This window comes from Mus caroli, chromosome 4 (assembly GCF_900094665.2).
Source record: "Mus caroli chromosome 4, CAROLI_EIJ_v1.1, whole genome shotgun sequence".
NCBI lineage: Eukaryota > Metazoa > Chordata > Mammalia > Rodentia > Muridae > Mus > Mus caroli.
In genome coordinates, this window is record NC_034573.1 from 125,437,342 (window position 1) to 125,464,516 (window position 27,175).

The 27,175-nt window shown below is 51.2% G+C and overlaps 1 protein-coding gene across 1 annotated transcript in view; it reads left to right on the top strand.

Moving 5' to 3' along the window:
• Positions 1 to 27,175, top strand: part of Myom3 (myomesin 3) — a 52,073-nt gene that overhangs the window by 6,208 nt on the left and 18,690 nt on the right. The window contains exons 5-20 of the mRNA XM_021161113.2: positions 2,155 to 2,250; positions 3,036 to 3,124; positions 5,218 to 5,262; positions 5,740 to 5,880; positions 7,120 to 7,281; positions 7,913 to 8,054; positions 9,625 to 9,824; positions 10,937 to 10,990; positions 11,384 to 11,511; positions 14,530 to 14,713; positions 17,023 to 17,197; positions 18,382 to 18,503; positions 18,874 to 19,061; positions 19,267 to 19,393; positions 20,563 to 20,741; positions 26,176 to 26,290. Coding sequence (XP_021016772.1) covers positions 2,155 to 2,250; positions 3,036 to 3,124; positions 5,218 to 5,262; positions 5,740 to 5,880; positions 7,120 to 7,281; positions 7,913 to 8,054; positions 9,625 to 9,824; positions 10,937 to 10,990; positions 11,384 to 11,511; positions 14,530 to 14,713; positions 17,023 to 17,197; positions 18,382 to 18,503; positions 18,874 to 19,061; positions 19,267 to 19,393; positions 20,563 to 20,741; positions 26,176 to 26,290 — 2,147 coding nt within the window. The remainder of the gene's footprint in view (positions 1 to 2,154; positions 2,251 to 3,035; positions 3,125 to 5,217; positions 5,263 to 5,739; positions 5,881 to 7,119; positions 7,282 to 7,912; positions 8,055 to 9,624; positions 9,825 to 10,936; positions 10,991 to 11,383; positions 11,512 to 14,529; positions 14,714 to 17,022; positions 17,198 to 18,381; positions 18,504 to 18,873; positions 19,062 to 19,266; positions 19,394 to 20,562; positions 20,742 to 26,175; positions 26,291 to 27,175) is intronic.

Sequence of the window (27,175 nt, forward strand, 5' to 3'; positions counted from 1 at the left end):
AAACAAAAAAAAAAAAAAGTAGATAGATAGACAGGCTGGCAGACAGATAGATAGAAGGAATAGAATATCAATATATCCTAGGAGATTAACCATAGAGGCATAGGCCTGTGATTTCTGGCTTCCGGAGGCTGAGGCAGGAAGGATACAAGTCTGAGACTGATCTGGGCTGCCCAGTGAGACGCTATCTCAAAGAACAATGGAAAATGTAGGCAGATAGTAAGTCACTTTCCTGAGGCCTCTCTGGCTGGAGGGGCAGGCAGGATGAGGCTTAGGGCCTGGCAGCTGCTGCGCCTTGAGAGGTCGGCAGGGCCTGGACAGCCTGAGGTGTCTGGAATGTTTCTGACAGGTGTGGGCTAGGGGCCTGGCCCTCAGAGCCTGGAGAGATGTGTGCCCAGATTAAGCACTGCCCTCCCCACAGGAGACTTAGCTGGGCCCCTTTCCTAAATGGGGACAGAGTGGATGTGCCTCTGTTCCATGGCCATGGGGATAAATAGGGCACCCGAGAGACAGCCCAGGTCCAAGAAAGGCTGGTCCTGAGGCTGGAGCGCCCTCTATCTGCAAGAAGGACACCTTCCTTTTCAACCTCAACCAGCTGTGCTAGAGCCCGAAGAGGTATTTCTGAATTCACTGAATTCACCCCTGAGACACACACACACACACACCCATCCACCCAACACCAATGTACAGGTTCTATACCCAGAAGTCCTAAGTTTACTGGGACACAGGGCGTGTCCAGACAGAGCACTGGCCCCTGGCAGCTCTGCCCACAGCATCTGAGCCTTCTTCCAGCCACAGGACACAGTGACACAGCCACAGGTCAAACTGATGGAAAGTGGGTCAGCAGCGGCCATGTGGCTCCTGTCCCCACTTGCTGTTGACCATTGTCATACGACCACACCTCCCAAAGAGAGGGCAAGGAGACAGGCAGTCTGTTGGGAGGCTCCAGGGTAAATCCTGTTTCTTTAGAATTAGAACAGTGGTTCCCCAACTTCCCTAACGCTGTGACCCTTTACCTCATGTCCTGGTGACCCCCACCTATAAAATCATTGTCATTGCTACTTCATCATAACTGTAGCTTTGTTTCTGTATGAATTGTAACGTAAGTATCTGTGTTTTCCGATGGTCCTAGGCAATCCCTGTGAAAGGGTCATTTGATTCTCAAAGGGGTCTCCACCCACAGGTTGAGAACCACTGGGTTGGAGGGACCTGATATGGCAGAGCAATGTGTGCTCTCTGACACAGGCCCCACAAGGCTTGTGTCCCAACTCTGTACACCATAATAAAAAGCCTCCGATGTTGTTGAGACAACCCCGGGTCTCATGCATGCTAGGCAAATGTCCCACGCCAGCCTGCACCCCAGCTCCAGGGAAAGAAAAATTTAAGTTCCCTGGGGTGATCTAATTGAGAGCTAAAATTAGGGACAGAAAACCAGATGTGGAGGTGCATGCCTGTAACCCCAGCATTCAAGAGGCTGAGCCCCCAGGATCTCAAATCCAAGGCTCATGTGAGCTAACACACTGACACCCTGTCTCCAAAGAAGATGGAGAAAGAGCTGGGGAAGGGGGATGGAGGAGGACAGGGAAAGCGGGGAAGAGGAGAGAAAGAGGAAGCAGCAACAACTAGGCTTGGTAGCTGCACATTTGTGACCCTAGCACTTGAGAGACGGAGGCAGGAGTATTAGCGGTTTGTGGTCATCCTTGGCTATGTTTCTAAATCAAGGCTAGCCTGGGCTACCTGAGACCCAATCTCAAAACTTCAATAAATAAATAGCAGTGATTATAAGCATCACCCTGGGAGTTATAGAAAGAGGTTTGGAGCTTTCATTGGTACAGGCACCTCAAAGAGGAGTCCAAGTTCAAGGCCTTGTGTCTGGTGTGCCCTGGGAGTCAGCTACCGCAGACTGGAATGGATCTTTGAGCAGCTACAGTGATCAGGACCAAGGCAGAGTTACCCTCAGGGGCAAAGCAGCCCTTCAGAGGTAACCCCGTGTTCAGGGCCAGCCCTGTGTGCTCCCATTTTCCAAGTGAGGACAACTGAGGCTGGCAGTGGAAGTCCCACCAGGAGTGTAGCCAAATGAAGAGCAGCACATTGCTGAGGCTGAAATCCTCGTCTGTGTATGTCCCCCAAGTCACCACAGCTACTGTGTCTCCACAGGTACAAGAACGACATCCGGATCGATCCCCGCCTCTTTCCAGCCGGCAAGTACCGTATCACCAACAACTACGGGCTGCTGACCCTGGAGATCAGGAGGTAAAGCACAGACAGAGCCTGGCCCATCCCCCCCCCCCCCATGACACCACTGAGGCTAACCCTGGGCTCTGGTACCCGGGTTTCGCCATCCTCAGAAGGCCTAAGGGACCAGGGCAAAGCTTGGGGATCCAGCAAGAGAGCTCTTGCCTGAGGTGCCAGGGGACACAGGGCACCAGGGAGGCTCTTGGCTTGCTGATGGAGCAAGAGAGGCGCCTCCTCTCACCTACTCCATCGGGGTACCCTGGATGGGAACCAGTCAAGCTTCTTTTGGGGCATACACGGGGCTGTTCTGGCTGGTGGTGAGACCCAGGCCTGAAGCAGAAGATCTGGGCATTATGCCTGACTCTGGCATGGACTGGCACGGACTGGCACTAGGCCTCAGAGGAAAGAAATCTGTTCATGGTTTTTGACTTGGAGATGTCAATAGGGCAGGAGGCAGGCAGTGCCTGGAAAGAGGCGCAGACCACTGGGTTGAACTTCAGTAGCTATGTGACTCTGGGAGAATCGCTCCATCTCTCTGATCTTCTACAGTCGGTAATAACAAGGCAGGGTGGTACATGATGTTTTCAAAGCCCTTTCCCTTGAGCTGGTGTAGGCCGATGTCATATCCCTAGTGTTTCATAGAAATCTAGTGACCAGCCCAAAGACACACAGTCCTGGGTCTTCCCCATGTTAGGGGGGAAGGCCGGGGGGTCTGGGGAGGAGTTCCTCGAGGAGCCACCCAGCGAGGGATGTGTTCCTCATGGAGCCTAGCATCCTGTGGGGTTCCCCTCCCTCCTTTTTAGGTGCACGGTGGAGGACTCGGCCACCTACACTGTGCTGGTGAAGAACGCCTACGGCCAGGCCTCTTCCTTTGCCAAAGTCCTCATCCGCAGTAAGTCCTCCATCCCCAACAGGCCAGGCCCCACAAGCCCATGGCTAGCAGACAGCCATGAACCTAAGATGGCACATGAGCTGAGACTGGGGACCTAGAGGCCTTTGCACTGAGAGAGCCTCCTCTCTCAGACTAGCAAGGCCAACTAGATGAGTTGATGGCATAAGCAGGAAGCTCTGTCCCCAGAGAGTGTGTGGAGAGCCACCAGGAGGAGAAATGGGGATTCCCTGACCCCTCAGCACTCATTATGCATCCAGTATATACAGTCCGTCTCTGTCCTACGCTAGCCTTGAACTTAGCTCTGTCCCCAGGGTCATAACAGGCATGGGTCAGTCACTAAACTTTTTGTGTCATATGTAAATGGATCAGGAAGGGGTCTGTCCTATAAGAGGAGGACAGAACAGACTGGGTTTCAGGCCTCACTGCCCCCTGACAGACCACCAGAAAGAACCTAGCCAACTGTCCCAGGTGACCTTGACAGCCCGTCTCCATAGCTTGTTAGAGCCATCCGGATGAGGGCCTCCAAGAGGGCGAGCCAGGAGCAAAGACAAAGGATGCGTCTTCCTCACCCCCTTCCACTGTCCCTCTTGGCTTTCTCCTGTGTATTTTCCTACCGGACTCATCGCTCCTAGAGGTTGCTCCCTGAACATTCAAATGTCACCGCTTACAGCATGTTAGATAGCCAGGCTTCAGCCAGACCTGGGTTCCCATCCTGGCTCTGCCTTAGCTGCTGTGGAGGGCCTGGAAACCACGCCCTAATCTCTTAGAGGTGTGGTTTACTCTACAATGGAGCCCTGAGCCCTTCTCTGATGTTCACGGCTGTTCAGTGTAATGGTCCAGATAAGTGTGATGTGCCGCTCTTGGGAGAGGATGTTGTCTTTTGTTCCTCTGTGAATGCCATACCTGGCTTTCCAGGGCTTTTGAGTGAGAGGCCCTAAGTAGTATATTCTCTGTGTCTCTCTTTCTCTACCTCTATTTCTCTCTGTCTCTCTCTGTCTCTTTGTCTCTGATTCTCTAAATCTCTGTCTCTGTCTCTCTGTGTCTCTCTTTCTCTCTCTCACGCTCTCACTCTTGCTCTCTGTCTCTCTCCCTCTCCCCCCTGCCCAACCAGGGCAGCTGTCCAGCCCTGCCCTCCTTGCCTGTCACAATCTTGTTAGACTGTCCTTTGCAGTCCTCTACGGTCTGTGCATTCCTGAGATAGCTCCTGGGAGGCAGCTGTCCCTGTCACCCAGCCAGGTTCTCCGTGTAGACATTTGAGCTGCCCCATAGGCTGTGCCCAGAGTGAAACACAAGGTCATACACTGTGTCTCCCTATCCAGCCTCCCTCCCTCCTTCCATACCTCTGCCCTTCCCTCCCTCCATCAAGGCCAGCAATTCAAAGATCCCTACTGAAGGCATGAGCTCACAGACACTACTGCTGCCCTCTGTCTGTCTCCATGGTGACATGGGGGTCTCTATACATGCTCCTGTGCTCAGAGGCAGGGCTCCAGATTCTAATACTGAGTCTCCCACCAGCTCTGTGTATCCCCTGGAACCTACCTGTACCACTTCCAGACCTCATGCTGGGGGCTAGAAGCACATCACAGGCTACTGGGGCTTGCCTGGGCCACTCGGCCTCAGTTTCTCCATCTGTGAGAGTTGGCAGAATTAAGCTGGGGGCAGCTGCTTGTAGCTGGCTCTGGGGGGTCATGTCCACTTCACTATGAACCTCCAGCTAACCCTATCAGTGATGATACCTCCAGAGTCTCTGGCCAGGATTATCCCCTTTGAGGGTAGTGTATGATCCCATCAGCAAGTTCAGACAGAAGAGGAAAATCAGCATTTATGAAGCACCTACTGTGTGCTGGACACTGACTAGGGGCTTTATGCATGAAACCCAATTTGTTCACAACCCACACCATTGAGGAGCGATCACAGCTCCCATTTTGCTGAGGAAGAAACTGAGGGACAGCAACGTAAAAGGGTTTCCCCAGAGCTGCTTCAGGGGCCACTGACAAGTCAGAACTCAAACCCACACCCACGATCATATCCCCAAATGTAGGAGGATTGTGGGGTCTGAGATGTCTCCAGCTACATTTGTCTTACCTTGGCAGCTTACCTGGGGAAAGATGCTGGCTTTGACTCGGAGATCTTTAAACGTGAGTGGGCTGGGGATGGGTGCGGGGTATGTGGGATCCCCCCACCACCACCGCTCTTCTCGGGAGAGTCATCATTGCCCTCAAAGCCTATCCTTTGATGGAAGACTGTCACAGGTGCTGATCTCCAACTGACATGTTGATTTCCTGGTTCCCCCATCCCACCCCAGGGCATTTTTCCCTACTGATGTACCTATAAGAACTATAAATCAACAGCCATGGTGGTGCACACCTTTAATCCCAGCACTCAGGAGGCAGAGGTAGCTAGAACTCTGTGAATTCGAGGCCAGCCTGGTCTATAAAGAGAGTTCCAGGACAGCCAGGGCTACAGAGAGAAACCCTGTCTCAAAAAAACAAACAACAAACTGAACCCTGACCCAGAGGAATGGGGACAGCCCAGAAGAGTCCTTACTCCCATTTAGACTCAAGACAGTCTGCTGTCTCAAAAGACCTTGATCTCATGTTTCTGTCCCCACCCAGGATCTATGTTCGGCCCCAGCGCGGAGTTTACATCGGTGTTGAAGCCAATCTTTGCCCAAGAGAAAGAGCCTTTCTCCCTGACCTGTTTGTTCTCAGACGATGTATTAGAAGCTGAGCAGAGAATCCAGTGGTACAGAGATGGTGAGCCCATGGGCCTTCTGAGGCAGAGCCCTGATCCTTCCCAATCCAGGGGCAACATGCATCCCCACTCCAGAGGTCAGCCACGCCACGCCCCCCCCAACACATGTTCAGAATAAAGAGCTCCTGGGTGGCCCGGGCAAAGGGCTAGATCAGGCTACTCTGTGAGAGCAGAGGGCAGCTGGCCCTCAGAGCCTGACTGTGGCCAGGCCTGAAACCTAAAGGCAAGGAGCGCAGCCACCCTCCCCGTGCCCTTGCCTTGAGCCCAGGAAGGTGGCACCTGCTGGGCAGGGCAGAGTGGGGGAGCCTGAGGGACAGCTGCAATCACAAGAGGGATGTGTTTTCTCAAACCTGTCTATCACTCATAACAGAGTGCTGACAGGGAGGGAGAAGGAGCAAGTTTCTCTTCTCCAAGGCAGCTCAGGGCAAAGCCGCTCCCAGAGCGCCACTCAAGGTCCTGCTCGGGGACCTGAGTCTCTCCACTGACCTCTGTCCCCTCTGCCCTCCTCACCATGTGAGACCCTGGCCCTTTTCTGAGTTCTCATCTCTCAGTAAGACCCACTTCCTGCGTGGCTAGAGTGCTTGCCTATCTATCAGAGAGGAAGCCTGGTTCTATCCCCAGGACCACGTAAGTGAGGCGTGAAAGCATCTGTCTGTCATTCCCAGCACTCAGGAGTCAGAGGCTAGAGGAGCAGAAGTCAGAGGGACACATAGGCTACTTGAGACTTTAGCTCAAAAAAAAAAAAATCACTACTTCCATCCCCCGAGCCTCGTCGCTGAGTTTCTGTACCTCACGCAGGCTCCTTCTCTTTGCCACAGCCCTCCTAGCTCCTTGCCTGCTAACCACCTTCCTAAACCATTGCTCTCTCCTTCAACCCCACCCTCACTGAGCCCTGATGCTGTCCTTCGGATCTCTCAGAGGAGAGTTTAGAGCCCACGTGGACAGATCCCTGATAGTCCTCAATACCCACCTCCACCCCACCCCTGAGCCTCAGCCTTCAGCCACACAGGCCTCCCGTGAGCCTTCCGGGGTCTCCAAAGAAGACCCCGGTGCTTGGTGTAAAACAGGCACTGTTGCCCATCCTAGATGCTGCTGTCTGGTGGGGGCCAGCTTAGTCCCATGGCACTGGCCCTCCAGGTCAGAACGGAGACCCTGGAGGACTCAAGGGAAGAGCTCTATGAGCTCTTGGCTGAGGCCAGGATCGCCCGTGAGCTCACACTGGACCCTCTTCCCGTCCACAGGCAGGCTACTGAGGTCTTCAACACGCAGGCAGATACTCTACGCAGACCGCCAGGCCTCCGTGAAGGTGTCCTGTGCCTACAAAGAGGACGAGGGGTTCTACACAATCCGAGTCTCCTCACCCTTTGGGCCGCAGGAGCAGAGCGCCTATGTCTTTATAAGAGGTAAGGTGACCACTCCATCCAAGGCTCCTACCCTCTTGGAACTTGGGTACCTCTACTATGAAGATGTCAGGTTGGTCTCTAAGGGTCCCTACAATAGCATCCTGTGGATCCAAAGGACACAGCCAAGTCTCCACAATCTCCAAGAGGAGATGTGGTGGGGACCAGGAGTGGCAGGGACCAGGAAGGAGGGCTCTGTACAGTGTTGGAAGGCCCTCCTTGCTATTGATGTCTAGCGTCTTGACCCTGTCTACATAAGGCCTCTGGCATGGTCACTCTGTGAGCTGGGTACCCTTGAACATGTGGCTGTACCTTTGTGAGACTCAGCTTCCCACCCCCAGAATGGAGTTCGCTCTGGAGCTCACAGACTAATTATGTCAACTGTTCAGGTGCTTGGTGTAAAACAGGCACCCAATACATATTGCTGCCCGTCCCAGGTGCTTGGTGTAAAACAGGCACTGTTGCCCATCCTAGTTGCTGCTGTCTGGTGGGGGCCAGCTTAGTCCCATGGCACTGGCCCTCCAAGTCAGAACGGAGACCCTGGAGGACTCAAGGGAAGAGGAGATCAGACAAGTTGGGGGGACAGACAAATGGCCTCGGGCTGAGGACGAACCCCTTCTTTTCCTGGGTTCAGATGCTGCAGCTGAGAAGCCAGGAGCCCCAGGCTCCCCACTAAACGTCCGGTGTCTGAATGTGCATAGAGACTGCCTGACCCTGACCTGGGTCCCGCCCAGCGACACCCGGGGCAGCACCATCATTGGCTATTCCATTGAGATGTGAGTTGTATTCTGGCGTGACAGAGCCCCTTGGGCGGGGTACTGACTAACAGCTTATGGGAGGGTGGGGCACAAGGGATAGAAAAAGCAAGCTTCGTGTCAGGACTCTCATCTGTAGCAGGTAGTTTTGTCTACACCACTTTGAGCTCCCAGCGAGTTGCAGGCACGCACCCACCCCAGAGCTATCTTGGATCTGTAGATGAAATCCATACACACATTACTTTGCTTTTAATAAGCTTTTAACTCAATGGCTGGGCACTTCTAAGCCTCCCACGGCTAGCGTGCCCTTCCCTCCAGTACCCCTGGCTACACAGCTCCCAAATCTACCTTTAATTTTGCTGCTCAGTTTCCTTCTGAGCCCATTGGTCTTGCTGCCCAATATGTTTTCAGGCTGCCCTTCCGTGGGCTGCTTTCCTTTCCTGCCTACATTTTGGAAGATCTCCCCTGCAGCTTTAAGTTCGTTCCATCTCTCTCTCCCAAGTATCTTGATTCTCTTCCTCTCTCCTACCTACAGGAAGTCCTGCCTTTTTCTTTCCACCTAGCCATTGGCCACTGGCATCTTTATTGATAGATCAAAAACCAATTGGGGGTGAGGCCCTTCAGCATCCACATTTACCCCGCCCCCCCACATTCATCCATGTTTCTCAGGACAGGGCAAGGGCCCATCTGTAAGGAAGGAACAGGTTGGGAATAGTACAAAGATGTCCAGGTTTTCAAATCTCTTTCACATTGATGCCTAGAATTCTGGGACAAACCATTAAGTACTTTGAAGCCTGGGCACCTGTACATTTGGTGGCTAGGTCAGACGCCAGAGAGGGACACGCTAAGAGTGGGGAAGGGTGGGCGGAGAGACAGAATTCACTACTGCCTTCACATGCTATAAACACTGAGGCTGGAGCTAGCAAGAAAACCAGGCCTAAGAGTAGAGGGCCCAGTGATCTCTGTGTGTGTTCCTGGGTCTCCACTCAGTTTCGGAGCTCTCTGAGCTTGCATGCCCTGTAGAAGTTAGGGTCTGCGTCCTCCTCCCAGCCCCGTGCTCCTAGAAAGAAGACTCAGATTCACAATATAGTCACAAATACCTTGGCCATATAGTTAGGCTCTTCTCCAACTAGAACCATAACCCATTTATTTACTCTAGCCTACATTCCGCCACGAGGCTGGATACCTGTGCTCAGGTACCATTCATCTGTCTCCTTACATATTCCCAGTGGCTCTTTCCTGGCTTTATCCCTGAATCCTTCCTGCCTAAGCCATAGGCCATTGGCTTTTTAATTGACAGGTGATACATCCATACAATACACGAGATATTCTCTCTACAACACCCCATTGTGGAGTGATTGGCAAGGGCAAGTGAGAAAAAAATGTGAGGAGGGGTGAAGATCCCGTCATGGTGTCAGAGACACAGCAAGCTCTTCCAATCAGTGTGGTGGCAGGAGACGGTGAAGGGCCTCGAGGCCTGGGCTGGAGCAAGGCTTCTAAGTGAGAGAGGACTCCCAGGGTCACAAGGCAGCTGCGGTTGGGCACGGGAAACAGACTGAGAAGAGATGAAAGCCAAGGTCTATTTCCACAGGTGCCAGGGTGATTCGGAGGAGTGGGTGCCCTGCCTTAAGGCCCCCGGGGGAACCTGCCGGTGCCCGATCCAAGGCCTCGTTGAAGGGCAGAGCTATCGGTTCCGAGTGCGCGCCATCAGCAAAGCCGGCACCAGTCTCCCTTCCAAGGCCTCAGAAGCAGTTGTCACGGGTGACTATGATGCAGTCCAGAAGAATACGGGTGAGATCCTGAGGGGACACTGTAGGGACTCAGGCAGGGCACTCAGAAAGGACTGCCTCAGTCAGGAAGAGGTGGCCTGGTTTCCCCTTGTAACTGCTGTGGCAAAGCACCTAACAGAAAAACCTAAGAATGGGAGTACTTGTTTGGGCTCCAGTTTGGGGGTTCAGTCCATCACAGCAGAAGAGCTGTGAGCCCAGGCACCCGCCCACAGAGAGGCATGACCACCACTGGCCATCTCAGCTTCTTCTTTTTACTAAGTCCAGGACCCCAGCCCAGAGAATGGTGTGGCACATGCTTAGGAGGGGTCTTTCCATTTCGTTTGACTCCCTCACAGACACTCAGAGGTTTGTTGCCATGGTGATTATAAATCAAGTTGACAGTCTAACACTACTCCCAAGCCAACCTCCAGAAAGCCCTAGTCTCAGGCAGAAAAGACAATACCTAGCCCTAGTGTGATGAGAACTCACAGTCTTACTCTTAAGTTTCCTTAATCTGATGGAGGAGGCACAGTCCTGTCTTTGGGAACCCCTCCTCAGAGAAGGAAGAAACAGCTAGTCTGGTGGAAGACACTAGACCCATTCCTAGCAGACACCCATCCAAACTCCAATCAGAGCTACTTTTTTTTAAAAGGTTTATTTATTTATATGAGTACACTATAGCTATCATCAGACACACGCCAGAAGAGGGCATCAGATCCTATTGGAGATGATTGTAAGCCACCATGTGGTTGCTGGGAATTGAACTCAGGACCTGTGGAAGAGCAACCAGTGCTCTTAATCACTGAGCCATCTCTCCAGCCCCAGAGCTGCTACTTGAGGTGCCCTCAAAGGCCCCATGTCTGGGGGTGTTGGAGACACAGTTCCCCCAGCCCTTGGAGGCCACTTGCTTGGGTTTGCCCCAACTCCATGATGTCTAAGCACATAGCCCCATGTGTCTGTCTCCATCTGCCACAAGTGACAGGGCCCACTTTGGACTCCAAGAAAGCTAGACCCAAAAGGCCCATACCTAGTATGGCTGGGGCTTCCAGGCCAAGCAGGACCAGGCAGGATACAGAGCCTGATGTGACTTGCTGACTCCTGACTGCATCCTCTGTGCTCCATCCTGCCTCCTAGAGATTCCCTATGACCTGGGCAGTAAGATCACCATCAGCAAAAATGATTTCGAAGGTATGTGTGAGCTTCCCTGGCTCCGCCCCTGGAGCCGGCTTCTGCACAGTTCTGGAACTTGCAGGACAGGGAGCTATTCGTATTCAGGGTATAGGAGGGTCTAGCCAGAGGGAAACAAGCATAAGGGATAGGGGGGCATGTCCTGTTGACTGCCTGGCTGTGCTTTTCTGTGGAATAAATGGCTTCCAGGGAAGAGCCCTGGGCAAGGTCTCCGAGGACTGGAGTCTGGTTCCATCTCTGTGTAGGTTTGCTGGATGAGTTAGGACAATCTCCCTCCCTTCCCCACCATCCCAAGTTCCTAGCACCATCTGTGGAATGCAGGGCTGAGATTAGGGGTCTTTGAAGGCCTTTGAGGGCCCACTCAGCTCTCCCTTGATTGACGCTTCGTTCCAGATGCTGTGACCATTCCCTCAGCCCCAACCAATGTCCACGCCAGCGAGATCAGAGAAGCCTATGCGGTTCTGAGCTGGGAGGAGCCACGCCCCCAGGGCAGAGCCCCGCTGACTTACACTCTGGAAAAGGTACAGATGGGAATGAGAAAACAGACCCCCAGAATAGACTCTGTGGAGGAGACGCACAATGTGGAGAACCCCAGGAACAGCCTAGGGGGTCTTCAGAGATGGGAGTTTGCTGCCTGGAAGGGCCTGAGCAAAGCCTTACTCTGAGGCAGGAGGATGGACTACATGGCCTTTTTATGGTGAAAGTTTAGATACTCACAAATAATGCACCCTAGGGTCAGACAATTGTAACAATAATGGAATCCACTGGTTTCCCGACACCTTCCTACCTCCAGGTCAATGGCATAGTGTCACACTTAGGGGACGGCACTCAAGGCCATATTGGGTGGGAAGTGAGGCTTTTATTTCTCAGACAGGGGTGCGGGGCATGTCTAGTTCTAGGAAGTGATACTCACTTGGGACAGAGGCAGAGCAGGAGAGACTGAAGGAGGAGGAAGCTGACAAGGCCAATCAGAGGACAGCATTGATGGGATTCAGTACTGAGTCTGAGCCTATTTCCTAACCTCTGCGGTGACTCCTCCATCCTAGACTGGGAAGTCTGCCCGGGACAGAGGGGGTGAGGGGAGAGTACCACACATAGCCAGGGCTGTGTGTATGGTACAGGGCTGGTAACAGCAGCTCACTCCCCTCCCTGAAGGCAGGATTAGTAGACTTAAGTCATAAGGACTTAACTGAATCCATAAATTCAAAATGTCTAGGGAGGAATCACAATCTCTGATAATCCAGAGAGGGCCGCTCTTAATTCTCTGGCCTAAGAGGACTGGAGATAATTGAAAATTTGTGGAGCTGGGAAGATAGTTAAAATATTTACTGTTGGACCCTGGCATCCACGTAAAAAGCCAGGCATGGCAGTGGGCTACTGTAACCTGGTGAGTGCATTTAGAAGGATTTGTCCCAGGGCTTGCTGGCCAGTCAGTCTAGCCAGTGAATACACTCGAGTTCAGCAAGAGGTTGTCTCAAAAAATAAGGTAGAAAACAAATGAGGAAGAGTGTCAACATCTGGCTGCACACACACACACACACACACACACTTACACACATGCCCACATGCTAGTCCCACACAAACATATGCACAAAAGAGATTTGTTTTCTGGGCTGTTGGAGTAGGAGCTGATCTGGGCTCAAAGCCTGCCTCTGCTAGTCAGTCACAGGATGGCCTTGAGCAAATGTGAGCAAATGGTTTGTGTTCACCCTTCTGTGCCTCAGTTTCTCCTCTGGTACAGTACACCTAATAACAATATCAGATGCATGTGTCGCCTGAATGTGCAGAGAGCAGAGGCCAGCACCCAGGAGGTGCGTGATAGCGTTCACTGAAGCCTGTGGTGAGTGTGTGTGTGTGTGTGTGTGTGTGTGTGTGTGTGTGTGTGTTCTTAGCCATGACAGCCATGTGTTCCTTGGGGAAGAGCCAGGGAGGCAGAGTCAGAGGGTCCGCACTATGGCTATTGACCCTCCATCTTCCCAGAGGCTTGGGAGCAGTTGCCTTCTGGGCCACTGATGTAGCAGAGTAAGCTGAGCTAGTACTGCTCACATCCGAGTTTACATGCCCTGTCCAAATCTTGCTTGGTGGGTGAGTTCAGGCATGTCAGCAAATAAAATCTCAGCACCTACGCTCCCTCCCTGGTGTGGAAATTACCATCCACCCTGCAAGGCTTTCCTGAGAATTCATTGCCTGAGTCACTCATTCTCCCATGGGCAGAGACCCACCCTGGCCCCGGGGATATGGTGGAGGTGGGGGGCGGGGGGAGCTGAGAAACAATCTGAGACTGTAAAAAAATGAATAAATAAATAATGAGGCCAAGAGTTTATTGTTGGGTGGGGTGCCAAGGAATAAGACGTAAAATGGGAGGCTTCTGAAGTCTAAGGTATGACTGGAGGCCTTCCCAGTTCTTAGTAAGACCCTATAGGAAGTAAGGAGCCAAGAACATTCTAGAACATTCCTGGTACAGACTTCAGCAAAGTACAAAGGCCCAGAGAGATAGGACCTGGGCTGCTGGAGGGCAAAATGAAAACCCAAGACTAATGTGGTGGATAAAGGAAAGTAATGTGGTAGATAGAGGCCAGAGGGGATGCAAGTCACAGGGATGGGCTAGGTAACAGGTCGGAAGGGCATGGGAGCAGAGAGCGAGCGGTTTGTGGATAGAAAAGGTCTCTCTGACAGCTAGTGAAGAAAAGGCCAGAGGGAGGCATGGTGGTGCATGCCTGTAATCTCAGCACTTAGAAGGGAGAGGCAGGAGGATCAAGAGTTCAAGGCCAGCCTCAGCTGAGTTTTAGGCCAGCCTGGACTATATGAGACCCTGCCTCAAAAAAAAAAAAAAAAAAAAGGAATTGGAGATACAGCTCAGCAGTTCTTCAGACGACCAGAGTTCAGAATCCAACACCTAGCAAACACCTGTCACTGCAGATTGAAGAGATTGGATGCCCCCTTCTGGCCTCTGGATACTCTCTCACACACATACACACACACACACACACACACACACAATTGTAAAATAAATATATTTCTTAATTAAAAAAAAAAGATAGCAAAGAGGCAGGAAAGGGAAAAGGAAGAGAAGGAAAGAAAAGTTTAAAAAAATAAAGTTAAAACATCAGGGGTCAATTATACAAGTTAAGCCATCCAGGCAACTAGAGAAGCTGGCCTGGAGCAAGGGTGTGGTGGGAAGTGGGAAGTAATGAATTAGAATCAGGCTCTGAATATGTTTTGAAGTCAACTAGGTTTGTGGCTAATGCATAGATTTGGGCCTCCCGTTCTAAGGGTTTGGGCCCAGGTGACTACAAGTATGAGCGCCATTAGCCCTGTGTGAGCCACCGTGGAACCCAGTTAGTGTTGGCCATGCCTTAGGGGAGGGGCTCAGCAGGCATCAGAGGGGGGAGGTTGAGGAAGAAGACAGAGGAGAAATCAGGTGCCCAGGGGCCATCCAAGCTGCAGACAGCTGCTCTAGAAGTCTGCAGGGGTGGGGCCCAGCCCTCAGCTGGGCTCCAGCAGCCACTAAGCCAACTCCAGGCTCTCTTGCTCCTTAGTCCGTCATCGGTAGTGGAACCTGGGAGGCCATCAGCACGGAAACACCCATCAAGTCCCCAAGATTCGCCCTCCTGGACTTAGAGAAGGGGAAATCGTATGTCTTCAGAGTGAGAGCCTTGAACCAGTACGGCATGAGTGATCCCTCAGAGCCCAGCGAGCCTGTCGCCCTGAAGGGCAAGCCAGGTACCAAGTAACACTGCCCCATGGAAGACAGAGACCATCCAACCTGGGCTTGGAACTCAGGCTTCAGGGAGGGGCCTTGCCTGCTTCCCTGCCACTGCAGTTGAAAAGCAACATAACCTCTAGGCTATAGCGTTTTGAAATCGTGATTCTCTGGGCAGCAGGCTTGGGGAGGGATGGGCGTTTTCCCCAGATGAATGGTTCATAGATGGCAGAGTCCAGCTGAGCTTAGCACAGGCGCTGAGTGTGAGCGAGGGACCCTCAGTCCTAAGGTCTCTGCTGAGCCTCTTAAATGGGTGGACTTCCTACGCAGGGTCCTACTCCCAGTCCATGTGAGAACTGGCTCTTCAGGCAGACTGAGTGTCCTCTCTTGCCAAGCTCACCCTTCTGGGGGCCCTGGCAACTCGCCCCCCAACTTTTGATCCTGCCCTAATTTCTCAAGGCCTTTCTCTTCTTCTAAAGCCTCTGGATTCCGAGGTTCTCTATTCTTTGAGGAGCTCATATCTGAGGCTCCCTGGAGCAGCCATCATCCCTTGAAAAGCTGTCCCAGGAAAGTCTGGTGGCTGCAGGTCTTGCCTGGAGAGAACATCAGAGCCCTGGATTTGCACACACGCATGCACGCGCACACACACACACATATTACATACAAACATATATAAACCATATGTGTTTGTATGTAAATTATACATATGTATGTGTCAGTCACTGATCTACTGCTGTGAAGAAATACCATAACCAAGAAAACTCTTACAAAAGAAATCATTCAATTGGGAGCTGGTTTACAGCTTCAGAGGTTAGTCCATTATCATCATGGCAGGGAGCATGGCAGCACACAGGCAGACATGATGCTGGAAAGAGACTGGGCCTGGCATGGGCTCTCAAAACTTCCAAGACCACCCCCAATGACACACCTCCTCCAACAAAACCACACCTCCCGATCCTTGTAATCCTTCTCAAACAATTCCACTCCGTGTGTGTGTGTGTGTGTGTGTGTGTGTGTGTGTGTGTGTGTGTGTGTGTGTGTGTGTGTGTGTGTGTGTGTGTGTGTAAGCCTATGAGGGCCATTCCCACTCAAAGCACTGCAGTCTATATCCGTGGCACATATGAATGGGTTAGGGGGCAGTTGGTATTTTCCTTTGATCCTGGTCTCATCAACACTTCACTTAGATTACGGGCCTCACCAAGGAATGGGCTGTGATTAGATGCCCGCAGCAGCTAGACCAGGACAGGACACTGATACAATTCAAGAGAAGAAGGAAAGTTGAGAAGGGAGAGAAAAAAATAAAAGGCATTTCTTTGTATTACAAAAGTAGATTTTACTGGAGAGAGAGAGAGAAATAAAGAAGGAAGAGAAGAAAGAATAAAAGAGGAAGGAGGCCAAGAGAAAATGCGCCTCTCCTCATGGCTCCTCCTGTGGGGGTCACGATAGTGAGCACCAGGGACATCAACTTCTATTCATCCATACATACATCCATCCATTCATCCATCCATCTGAGCTTCCACCCATTCACCCACCCTGAATACATGCACACACACACACACACACACACACACACATACTCACCCACCCCATACAAGCACATACACATCCATATATGCATACACACACACAGAGCCATTCATTCATCTACCATATAAGCGTGTATACCTTCATATACATACAAACAAACATCTGTCCATCCATTTAGCAAATCACAGAAGTCCCAACTCAAGCAACTTGGTCGTTGGGAATCATAAAAATCAGTACAGAAGTTTTAAGAAAAGAAAATCAAATTGTAGCCAGACGGTGGTGGTGGCGGTGGCACACGCCTTTAACCCCAGCACTTGGGAGGCAGAGACAGGCGGATTTCTGAGTTCGAAGCCAGCCTGGTCTACAAAGTGAGTTCCAGGACAGCCAGGGCTATACAGAGAAACCCTGTCTCAAAAAAACAAAAAAATAAAAACAATAAAAAATGAAGTTGCTTGGGTTTTTGTTTTTAAGATTGATATTAAGGACTAGGGAAAGGCTGTCTGAACTGGTAAAGGGTAAGTGGGAGGGAGGGAGGGGAACAGAAGAGGAAGAGGTTGAGAGAGCAATTAATTGACCATGAAGATTAATGTAGAAGACCTTAGAGATTCAGTTAGGAAGTAAGATGGCTTGCAGGACAGGAGAGTGATGTCAGACACACTCAAAGCCCCTGTACAGGTCTGGAATCTAGCCACTGCCTCGACTGCTGTGAAAGTCCTCCCAAATCCCCCATGCTCGTCCTCCTCCCCCTCCTCCCCCATTGGAGCCATAACTCAGTGTCCTCCATCTGCCCCTCTGTTTCCAGCAACTCTCCCTCCTCCAGCTCAAGTTCAAGCTTTCCGAAACACTCAAACCTCTGTCTCCCTTGCCTGGGAGCCCGTGGATGGTGGCTCAGAGCTCCTGGGTTATTACATCTACTCCCGAGAGGCCGGAGCATCGGAGTGGCAGACTGTAAACAACAAGCCCATCCAGGACACCAAGTAAGGCAGTGCTACTGCTGTAAGCTCTGTGCATGTGCGTGTGTGTGTGTGTGTGTGTGTGTGTGTATGTGTGTGTATGCCTGTGTGTGTGCATGTAGGGTGTGTATGTGTGCATGTGTGTGTGCATGTGTGTGTGTTCATGTGTGCATGCATATTCGGGTAGGTTTGTGCACATGAGTGTGAAGGCCAGAGGTTAACATCAGATGTCTTCCACAGTCAATCTGTGTATGTGTGTGTGCTCATACATGCACATGTTTATGTGTGCGTGAATGTGTGTGTGCACATGCCACCCTGCACATTTGAAGGTCAGAGGACAACCTTTAATGTCGGTCCTCATCTTCCAACTCATTTGACACAGGGTCTCTTGTTCACTGCTGTGTACACCAGGCTAGCTCTCATGCTCACTGCTGTGTGCACCAGGCTAGCTGACCTGTGAGCCCTGGGCGATTCTCCTACCTTGCTCCCCATCCTGTTTCGGAGTACTAGGATTTCAGACTACCACGTCTGGCTCTCTGTGGCTGCTGAAGCACCAAGTTCATGTCCTCAGGCTGCTCTGCAATTCCTTTACCCAGTGAACCATCTCCCTAGCCCATTTTAATTATGTTTATTTATTAACCTGGGTACACGTTGAGATCAGAGCCTGTGGGGATTAGTTCTCTCTTTCTACCATGTGAATCCCAGAAACCCAACTTAGGTGATCAGGTTGAGTTCTCTGTTTGTTCCGAATCTTATCTAATTCTTTGAGGCAGGGTCTCTCAATGAACCTGGAGTTCACTACTTGACTCGGCTGGATGGATGGTGAACCGTAGGGATCCTGTCTCTGCCCTTGCACATACACTCCGAGCAGAAGTTATACATACACACAACCACACTCCACTTTTGTGTTGGTGCTAGGAACCAAACTCATTTCCTCAGGCACGTGTGGCACACACTTTACCAAGAGTGCCCATCCCCCAGACTCTCATCTTTGCATGTGGGTGAGAGAGTCTAGAAGTGTGGGCATTCTTTACAACCCGAGGGACAACATCCCCCGTGTGCCATTCCATATGTCACTATGTACTGGGGCAATGTTTTTAGCCTAGAACCTTCTACTCCTGTCCCACTGGCAACCATTTATCCTACAAGGTGATCCAGATATTGTCAGCTATTTGGAGGCCCCTGACCTTTGAACTTTTCTCTCCCAGGTTTACAGTCCCAGGGCTGAGGACTGGGAAGGAGTATGACTTTTGCATCAGGTCGGTCAGCGAGGCTGGGGTTGGTGAGAGTTCAGCTGCAACACAGCCAGTCAGGGTCAAGCAAGCGCTAGGTGAGTCTGGGGCAGCACCCACCTGCAATGCTCAGGGAAGTCAGGTCTGGGCAGGAGCCAAGGCCATGCCTTGGAAGGTCTGATTTCAATCCTCTATCAAGGGAACTGGAGCTTTCTGCTCACCTTTTCATTCAAGGAGAAAGGGACAGTGGCCTGAAGCCATTGTGTACACTGATCCTGGGCCTCTCTAGGCAGTGGGAAGGCCCCCAGGCTCAGAGGTGAGACTCTGACCCTTTAAGGGAGCAAGACACTTCTGGCTCAGAGAAGACTCCTAGGTCTGGGTGGGCACCCACAGGGGAGGCTCCCTGGGGCCCCACTGCCCAGTTCAGCCACCCCAGGGAGCCCTCTCCTCAGCCCTTGCCTCCTCCAGCCACTCCATCGGCCCCATATGACTTCGCACTCCTAAACTGTGGAAAGAATGAAATGGTCATTGGATGGAAACCCCCCAAGCGACGCGGAGGCGGCAAGATCCTGGGCTACTTCGTGGACCAGCATGATTCAGTGGAGTCAGACTGGCACCCAGTCAACCATCAACCCATCCCAAGCCGCGTGTGCAAGGTGAGGCCGGACAATGGGCTCAGCCTCCATTGCTACTGCTCTACAAGCTGCCTCTGGGTCCCCAAGCTCTGCCACCCAGTGGCCCCTGGAACAGCCATATTGGAAACTCCCATGGGTCTTCTGCTCTGGCTGGCTCACTGCCACAGTGCACCCCATCTCTCTTCCCCAGCCCCAGTTTGCACAGTCTAACTTTCCACCTCTACAGGTCACCAACCTTCATGAAGGCCACTTCTATGAGTTCCGAGCCCGGGCCGTGAACTGGGCAGGTATTGGCGAGCTGTCGGCACCCAGCAGTCTGTTTGAATGCAAAGAGTGGACAATGCCAGAGCCAGGTAAGAGCCTGAGAGCCAATACCCAGACTTGTCCCCACCCTTCCTCACCACACCAACAACACGAATGCCACTGCCCACCCTAGACATTCCGCCTGGCCCAGACCTCACATTCTGCACAGGCTGACCCTGTAAATCTTGACACAGACTATCTGACCTCACATTCTGCACAGGCTGACCCTGTAAACCTTGACACAGACTATCTTAAGCCTGCCTGTCCCTAACCACAGCACGGTTGTCCCCAACCTTGACACCATCTGAACTCTTTCTGGCCAGATATTTCATTGACCCCCACCACCACCACCAAGGTCACACTATGAGAACAGTCAGTTCCTGGCTTGTCCAGGTCTTTCAATTCACCACCCCCAAACCCAACATGGAGAGTCCGCCACTCTGAACACTGCTCCTGTGACATTACTGGCTCTCTCACAAATGAGCCTCTTAGCTCTCCTAGGAAGAAACAGTCTCTGCTGTCATACCACTTGGTTTGTCTGCATTCTGTGTTCCACAGAGAACCTTCCCCAAATGCTGGGAATAGCTCCGTGGTGGTGGAGCATTTGCTAGCATAGGGGATGTCCTGGGTTTTGCAAGCTGGGTTGCAATTGCAAACAGCTAACGTCAACTGGGTATTTGCTGTGTGGGTGCATTCTGTGGATGGTCTTCCCGTTGCTCTCTACAACACCATATAATAAGAATCATTGTTGCCTCACTTTAGAATCAGGAGACAGGAATACAGAGTCCCCAAGTCCCCATCACTGGAAAGGGTGGAGCTGGGACATGACCCTGGCAGTCTGGCTCTGGAGGTCATGACCTCAGCCTCCATCCTTGACTTCGAAGTGGCAAACATCTGGGAGTGTTCATGCTGTCTCAGATGAGGCATGGAGAAGGGCGGGGGCGGGGAGGGGGCTTCTGGGAGGAGGTGATGCTGAGCATATTTTAAACAGTTAACCAAACTTCAGGCCCAAGGTCAAATATTGTGAAACCAAAGCTGGCCTCATCCCATACACCCAAAGAGGGTACTTCCAGACTTAGTGTTGGCTGACAATCTGCCCAGCTTGTACACTGACTGCTGAGCTGGCTGGCTAGAAAGCAGACCAGGTAGATGGATAGTTGGCTAGTTGTTGCTTGGCTGAAAAAAATCCACATCTATGTTGATATTTCATCCCCAACAGGTCCCCCATATGATGTGAGGGTGTCTGAGATACAGGCCACCTCTGTGATGCTGCAGTGGGAGCCCCCACTGTATATTGGAGCCGGGCCAGTCACAGGCTACCATGTCAGCTTCCAGGAGAAAGGCTCTGAGGAGTGGAAGCCCGTCACCCCAGATGCCACCTCTGACACCCACCTCAGGGTGAGTCCCTGCCCTTCTGTCCTCCCTAACACTGCATTTGGCAGAAGCACACAGCAGGCAAACAGAAACCATTCTCAGCAGGCACTTCTTCACTTGATAGCAGCAGAGGACCCGAGAGAGAGACTTGCCCAGGGTCATATGGTAGAAGGTTTGACTGGTTGGTGGCAATACCCACTCCACACTGGGCAGATACTTCCCTAAAAACTCACCCGAGAAACAGCCAGGTATAGAAGCATTTAGACATACGTATCTTTTGACCCCCTCCCCCAAAATCTGCTTCTGTGATTGAAGCCAAAGGGAAATAACAAGGCATGTATGCAGAGGTCCAAAGTCAGTGGTGTGCACTCTTTATAACTGCAGCCGTGGAAGTGACGTAATGTCTGTCACTGGGGGGTTTCCATGCTGAACTAATTCATAGTGCGTCCTTCTGTGGAGCCCAACAAGACACTGCAGGAGAGGTGATGATATGGTCAATGTGTATATATTGATTGATGTGAAAACATATATCACATGTAGGATGAAAAATAAACCATGATGGTATGCTTAGGTAGTGTGTATCTACCATGTCATATGATTACATGTGAATAAGCATACATGCATATATGCTTTTTAATTCATTTAGTAATAAGAGTTAAAGCTCAGACTGAGATTACAGACAGGTATCTATTCAGTTTATGTTCCTGGGTTTTAATAAGAAGCAAATTCTAAAATTTCAGTAGCCCGGGGTAGATTGTCATATCACAGTGTCACACAAGAATACACGTAATGTCTGCTCATGTGACCTACAGTCTGTGGGGGCTTCCTCTGCTTAAGGCCAATCTACAAGGATAGGTCTGGGAAGAGAATTCATTTCACCTCCTGCAGCTCGGAGGACACTGGGACATATTTCCTGCAGCAAGCTGGTCTTCCCCCCAGAGGCAGGAAGGTTTGTCCTTTAGGTTTCCACAAAAGTCCTGTGAGAAGAGAAGGCAGATTGAGGACTCCCAACAGGAAAATAACACAGTAGCAAAAAGAATCTGGCACGTGCCAGGTCTCCAAAAGCCAATGCTGCCCCGGGTCCTCCCTGGGAGGGAACTGTGGGCGGAGGAGATGCCAGGGAAGGCTTCATCCTTACTGCTACATTGTTTCTGACTGCTCCCAACCAACACCTTGTTTCTCTTATAATCAGAAAACAGTGGGGGGGGGGGAGGCGGGTGAGATTGACAGTTAAGCGTTCAGGCTCCTCTTGCAGAGAACCCAGGTTTGATTCTTAGCACCCACATGGCAGCTCACAACCCTCTAACTCTAGTTCCAGGGCATCTGACACCCATTTCTGCCCCCATGGGCATCAGACATGCACAGGAGGTGCACAGAGATACGTACAGGCAAAACACACATGCACATAAAATTATCTTTTAAAAAAACAAAAACTTGAATTTTCTCCAGATGAAGTTAAGGCTACCTGAGACAGTTAGGAGGACTGGGGAAAGTTTAGCTTCAGGATGTAGAAGCTGGGTGTGGAGGGGCATTCCTGTAACCCCAGTTCTGAGGAGGGGGAGGCTACATAGTAAGTTTAAGGCCAATCTGTCTCAAAATAATAATAATTCATTTCTATAATAAATAGACGTGATATTTAGGTCTTCTAGACACAAGTGTAGATAGAAAGTGAGATCAATAAACAGGGCACGTGGAAGGAACACAGGAGAGATAGAATTATATTAAGATAAATAGATGTGGACATTCATAATCTGATGGCTTGAAATCATCTGTTTGTCACGTAGCTCATTGACAGGCCATTCCTCTCATTGTAGTGCACTTTCTAATGAATGCACTTGTAAACTGCAGAAGAGACGCCAAGCTGAGCGCGGCGGCTGTAATTCATTTTGCTATTTGCTGGTTAGGGGGATGCTGTAGCAACCTAAAGGAATCAGAAGCAGGAAATGGGGAACAGACTGCGCATGTCAGGTCAAGTTCACATTCATATGATCTTGACTTCCCTGAGGACGTATTAAACTGGGGTTGTCCAAAAGTGATACTGCCAGGCAGTGGTGGTGGTGGCACACGCCTTTAATCCCAGCACTTGGAAGGCAGGCGGATTTCTGAGTTCGAGGCCAGCCTGGTCTACAGAGTGAGTTCCAGGACAGCCAGGGCTATACAGAGAAACCCTGTCTCGAAAAAACCAAAAAAAAAAAAAAAAAAAGTGATACTAAGCCGGGCGTGGTAGCAAATACTTGTAATGCCAGCACTTGAGAGATGAGGCAGGAGGATTAAGAGTTCAAGCTTGGGGCTGGAGAGATGACTCAGCGGTTAAGAGCACTAACTGCTCTTCCAGAGGTCCTGAGTTCAATTCCCAGCAACCACATGGTGGCTCACAACCATCTGTCCAGCTACAATGTACTCATATACATAAAATAAATAAATAAATCTTGTTCAAGCTCNGCTGGGCTATGGTGGTACATCCCTTTAACCATCCCTATGACCAGCATTTGGGGAGGCAGAGGCAGGAGAATCTCTGTGAGTTCTGGGCCAGCCAGGTTTACAGAGAAGCTTCAGGACAGGCAAAACTACACAAATAAACCCTGCCTCAAACCGCGCACACACACATACACACACACACACACACACACACACACACGTTCAAGGTTAGCCTAGGCTACATAGCAAGTTTGAGACTAAACTGGGCTACATGAAACCCTATATTAAATACAATCATGCCAAGCGGTAGTGGCATAAGACTTTGATCCCAGCACACAGGAGGGGAGGCAAAGGCAGGAGGAGCTCTGTGAGTTTGAGGCCAGCCTGGCCTAGAGAATGAATTCAAGGACAGCCAGGGCTATACAGAGAAACCCTGTCTCAAAAACCAAAAATAAGTAAATCAATAAATCAGAGTTAATTGATAGCCGATGAGTCATTAATAAAATTAACATTAGGTTAATTGTTTCTCTCTGGCTGGGCAGTTAATTGATTGGAAGACAACTGTAATAGCAAACACCAAGAAAAGAAGTTCCTTATGACGCACAGCACAGGGAAAGGCAAATGTGTCTATCACACCGTGGCTTTGAAGCTGAAATGTTTAGATGCTGTAGGCCTGCCAGACACAGACATGTAGATATAAGGTGAAATCAATAAGTTGGTAGAAGTTTGACATACTGGGGGCCAGTCTCCCCACAGCAGACACAGCCAATGCATGGCCCTTGCTCTTTCATGAGTGCTGGCCCAGACCAGGGCAGATGGCCTCAGTAACTTGGCCCTGGTTCCCACCTTGGGATGCTTGGCTGCCACTCAGTAACTCACTGCCCACTTCTTAACACCTGCTTAGTGCCAGATCTGGAGCGGCTCCCAGACCTTTTAAGCTAAACATGCCATGGGCGTTTGTAACAGGTGACACCATTTGATGTTAAACGCTATAACAGAGAGGGATCGGGAGGGATTCTGGGAGCCCCGGGAAGAGAAGCCGGAGCCACTCCCTGGCATCCTCGCATAGGCCACTGCTGAATAAGGAAGCCAGAGTTGGAATGAAGTCAGACCAAGAAGGAAGTGGGGTGGGGTGGTCTAGGCAGAGACCTCAGCAAGGGCAGAGGCCCAGGACCCTGGAGAACCGCAGGGTGAAGGTCATTTATACCGGAGTAAGAGACCAGAGGCTCAGGTGCCTTGGGAGACTTTAGGTTGTAAGCATCAGACCTTGAAATTGACTCTGAAGACCACTGGAGGATTTAGGCCCAGTCGGACTGGCAGAGGTAAAGAAAGGTCCGGGGAGCAGAGACACCTTCAAGGGAACTGTTGAGCTAAACCAAAGGGGTAGAGAAATAGAGTTCCCATCAAAGCACAGCTGGGACATGGACAGGAGAGACTCCACCAAGATGCATTAAGGAGCCACACTGGGCAGTGCAGACTTTAACCCAAGCTTCCTGGAAGGCTAAAGCAGAAAGGAAAATTCACAGCCTGCCTTAGCTGCAGCACAACCCCAAGGCCAGCCTGCGCAATTTATTGAGAACCTGATTCAAAATAAAATTTGAGAGCTGAGGATGTGGCTCAGATAATACACTGCTCACCTAGAATGCCAGGGCGCTGCATTTGACACCCCCCAGTACCATGTAAGCCATGCATGGTGGTGCACACAGGCAATCTCAGCACCCAGGAGGTCGAGGCAGAAGGGTTAGGAGTTCAAGATCATCCCTGACTACAGCTCTGGCCTGCATGAGACTGCCTCCAAAATTTAATGAATTTAATTAATTGATTTTGAGTCGGGATTTTGCTGTATAGCTCTAGCTGGCCTGGAACTTATATGTTGACCAGGCTGGCCTCGAACTCATAGAGATCTGTGCCTCTGTACTAGGACTAAAGGTATGCACCATCACATCCAGCCATTTTTTTTTTCTTTAAAGTTAAGAATGTAACTCAAGCTGGGCGTGGTGGCGTACGCCTTTAATCCCAGCACTCGGGAGGCAGAGGCAGGCGGATTTCTGAGTTCGAGGCCANAAAAAAAAAAAAAAAGAATGTAACTCAGTGATAGAGTATTTGCTTAGCATGCATGAGGGCCTCGGTTCAATCCCCAGGACCACTGCAGGGAAGAACGGAAAGAACTTGTTTAGGGCTCAGAAAGAAACACAGAAGGTGACCTGAGTTGGCCTCAGCCTCTGAAGAGAAGACGGTATATGTGAGGTGGGGAATACGGGAAGGGAGAGGGCCTTCTAGATGGGAAGTCAGTGGGTTATGTTTAATCGGGTTCCGGGCATCAGTGCCCAGAGGATAAAGCCAGGCAGAAAGCCCTAGAGAAGACTGGAACTGATGGGCAGTGGCTGTGCATGCCTTTAATCCCAGCACCGGAGAGGCAGAGGCAAGTGGGTCTCCTGAGTTCAAGACCAGCCTGGTCTATAGAGTTCCCAGGACAGCTAGGGCCACACAGGGAAACCCTGTCTTAAAAATAAGGAAAAAAAGGAAGGAAGGAAGAAGGAAAGGAAGAAGGAGAGAGAGAGAGAGAGAATGAAAGGAAGGGAAAAAAGGAAGGGAAGGGAAAGAAGAGAAGAGAAAAAAGAAAAGAAAAAAACTAAACCCAATTGATAGGTATTGTGGTGCACGCCTGTAATCCCAGCACTTGGGAAACAGAGCCAAGAGAACAGGGAGTTCCAGGCCAGCCACAGATGCATAGCAAGTTCAAAGTCAGCCTGAGTTGCAAGAGATCCTGTCTTAAAACAAAAATCAGAACCTAGAAGCCAAGAACGATACAGGCCTTCAGCCCCGGTAGAGCGGAGGGTAAGACAAGAGAATGGTGAGCTCCAGGCCAGCCTGGGCAGCACAGAGAGGCCCTATCTCCAAACAAAGACAAAACTGCCCGCATCCCAGGAAAAGGGCAACTTCCTGGCCTGCCCCAGCCCAGGAGGGCTCCCAGCAGCTCCGGCCAGTGTCCTCAAGGGTGCAGCTCTCCTGTCCTCAGGCTTTCTTCTCCTACCCCCAGGTGTCTGACTTACAACCGGGAAAGCAATACATGTTCAGGGTCCAGGCCATGAACTCAGCTGGTCTGGGACAACCATCCGTGCCCACTGACCCTGTGCTCCTGGAGGACAAGCCAGGTAGGATGGCCAGGGAGGATGGCCAGGGAGGACCAGGGAGGACCAGGCTGCACGGAGGGAGTCTGGGAACAGGAGGAGCTCAGGGGGAAGATGGGGAAGGCTGAGGGTACAGCTGGAGGCCTGCATCCACTGGGCTCTGTCCCACCCACCACTCTGCCTACACACTGCCATCTCAACTCTGCCTGATGACTTGTGCCCTTCCCCCTCTCCCTCCCCCTCCCCCTCCCCACATGTGTCCTCCACAGGCTGTGGGGGTATCTTCCCTGCCTTCTATGCCATCTGTATGAACTTACACAGATCCTTCAACCCAGCTCCACCTCGGTCACTCCATGTGGCTCTGCCTCTACTGAGCTCGCAGGGCCTGTGGTCTCTCCTGCTAGGCAGTCCAGAGTCACTCCTAGGTCCCTCACACAGTAGCACCCACTTCTAGTGCAAAACAAATAAACCACCAAGGCCCACAGGCAGCAGAAGACAGACTCACCCTCCCTGGTGACTACAAAGCACTTGTCTATTAAGCGTTCAGTCAACAACTACTTGGGGAGGGAGGTTCACACGGCACCAGGGGTACAGCTGTGGATGAGGAAGCAGAGGTCTGCTGTTGTGAGGGGGGACATGGGGGACATGGGGAGGCAGCAAAGGCAGATGGCAAAGTGGTCCGTGAGGAAATCTTAGGAGAGCCAGGAGTAAGGCAGAGATAGCCCTCAGCAGTGGGAGGCTTGCCTAGGTCTGAGTCTTGTCATAGCACTTTAGAGGTGAAGAGAAAGAAAAGGGATGTTTAAAGACAGGAGCGGGGCTGGTGAGATGGCTCAGTGGGTAAGAGCACCCGACTGCTCTTCCGAAGGTCCAGAGTTCAAATCCCAGCAACCACATGGTGGCTCACAACCA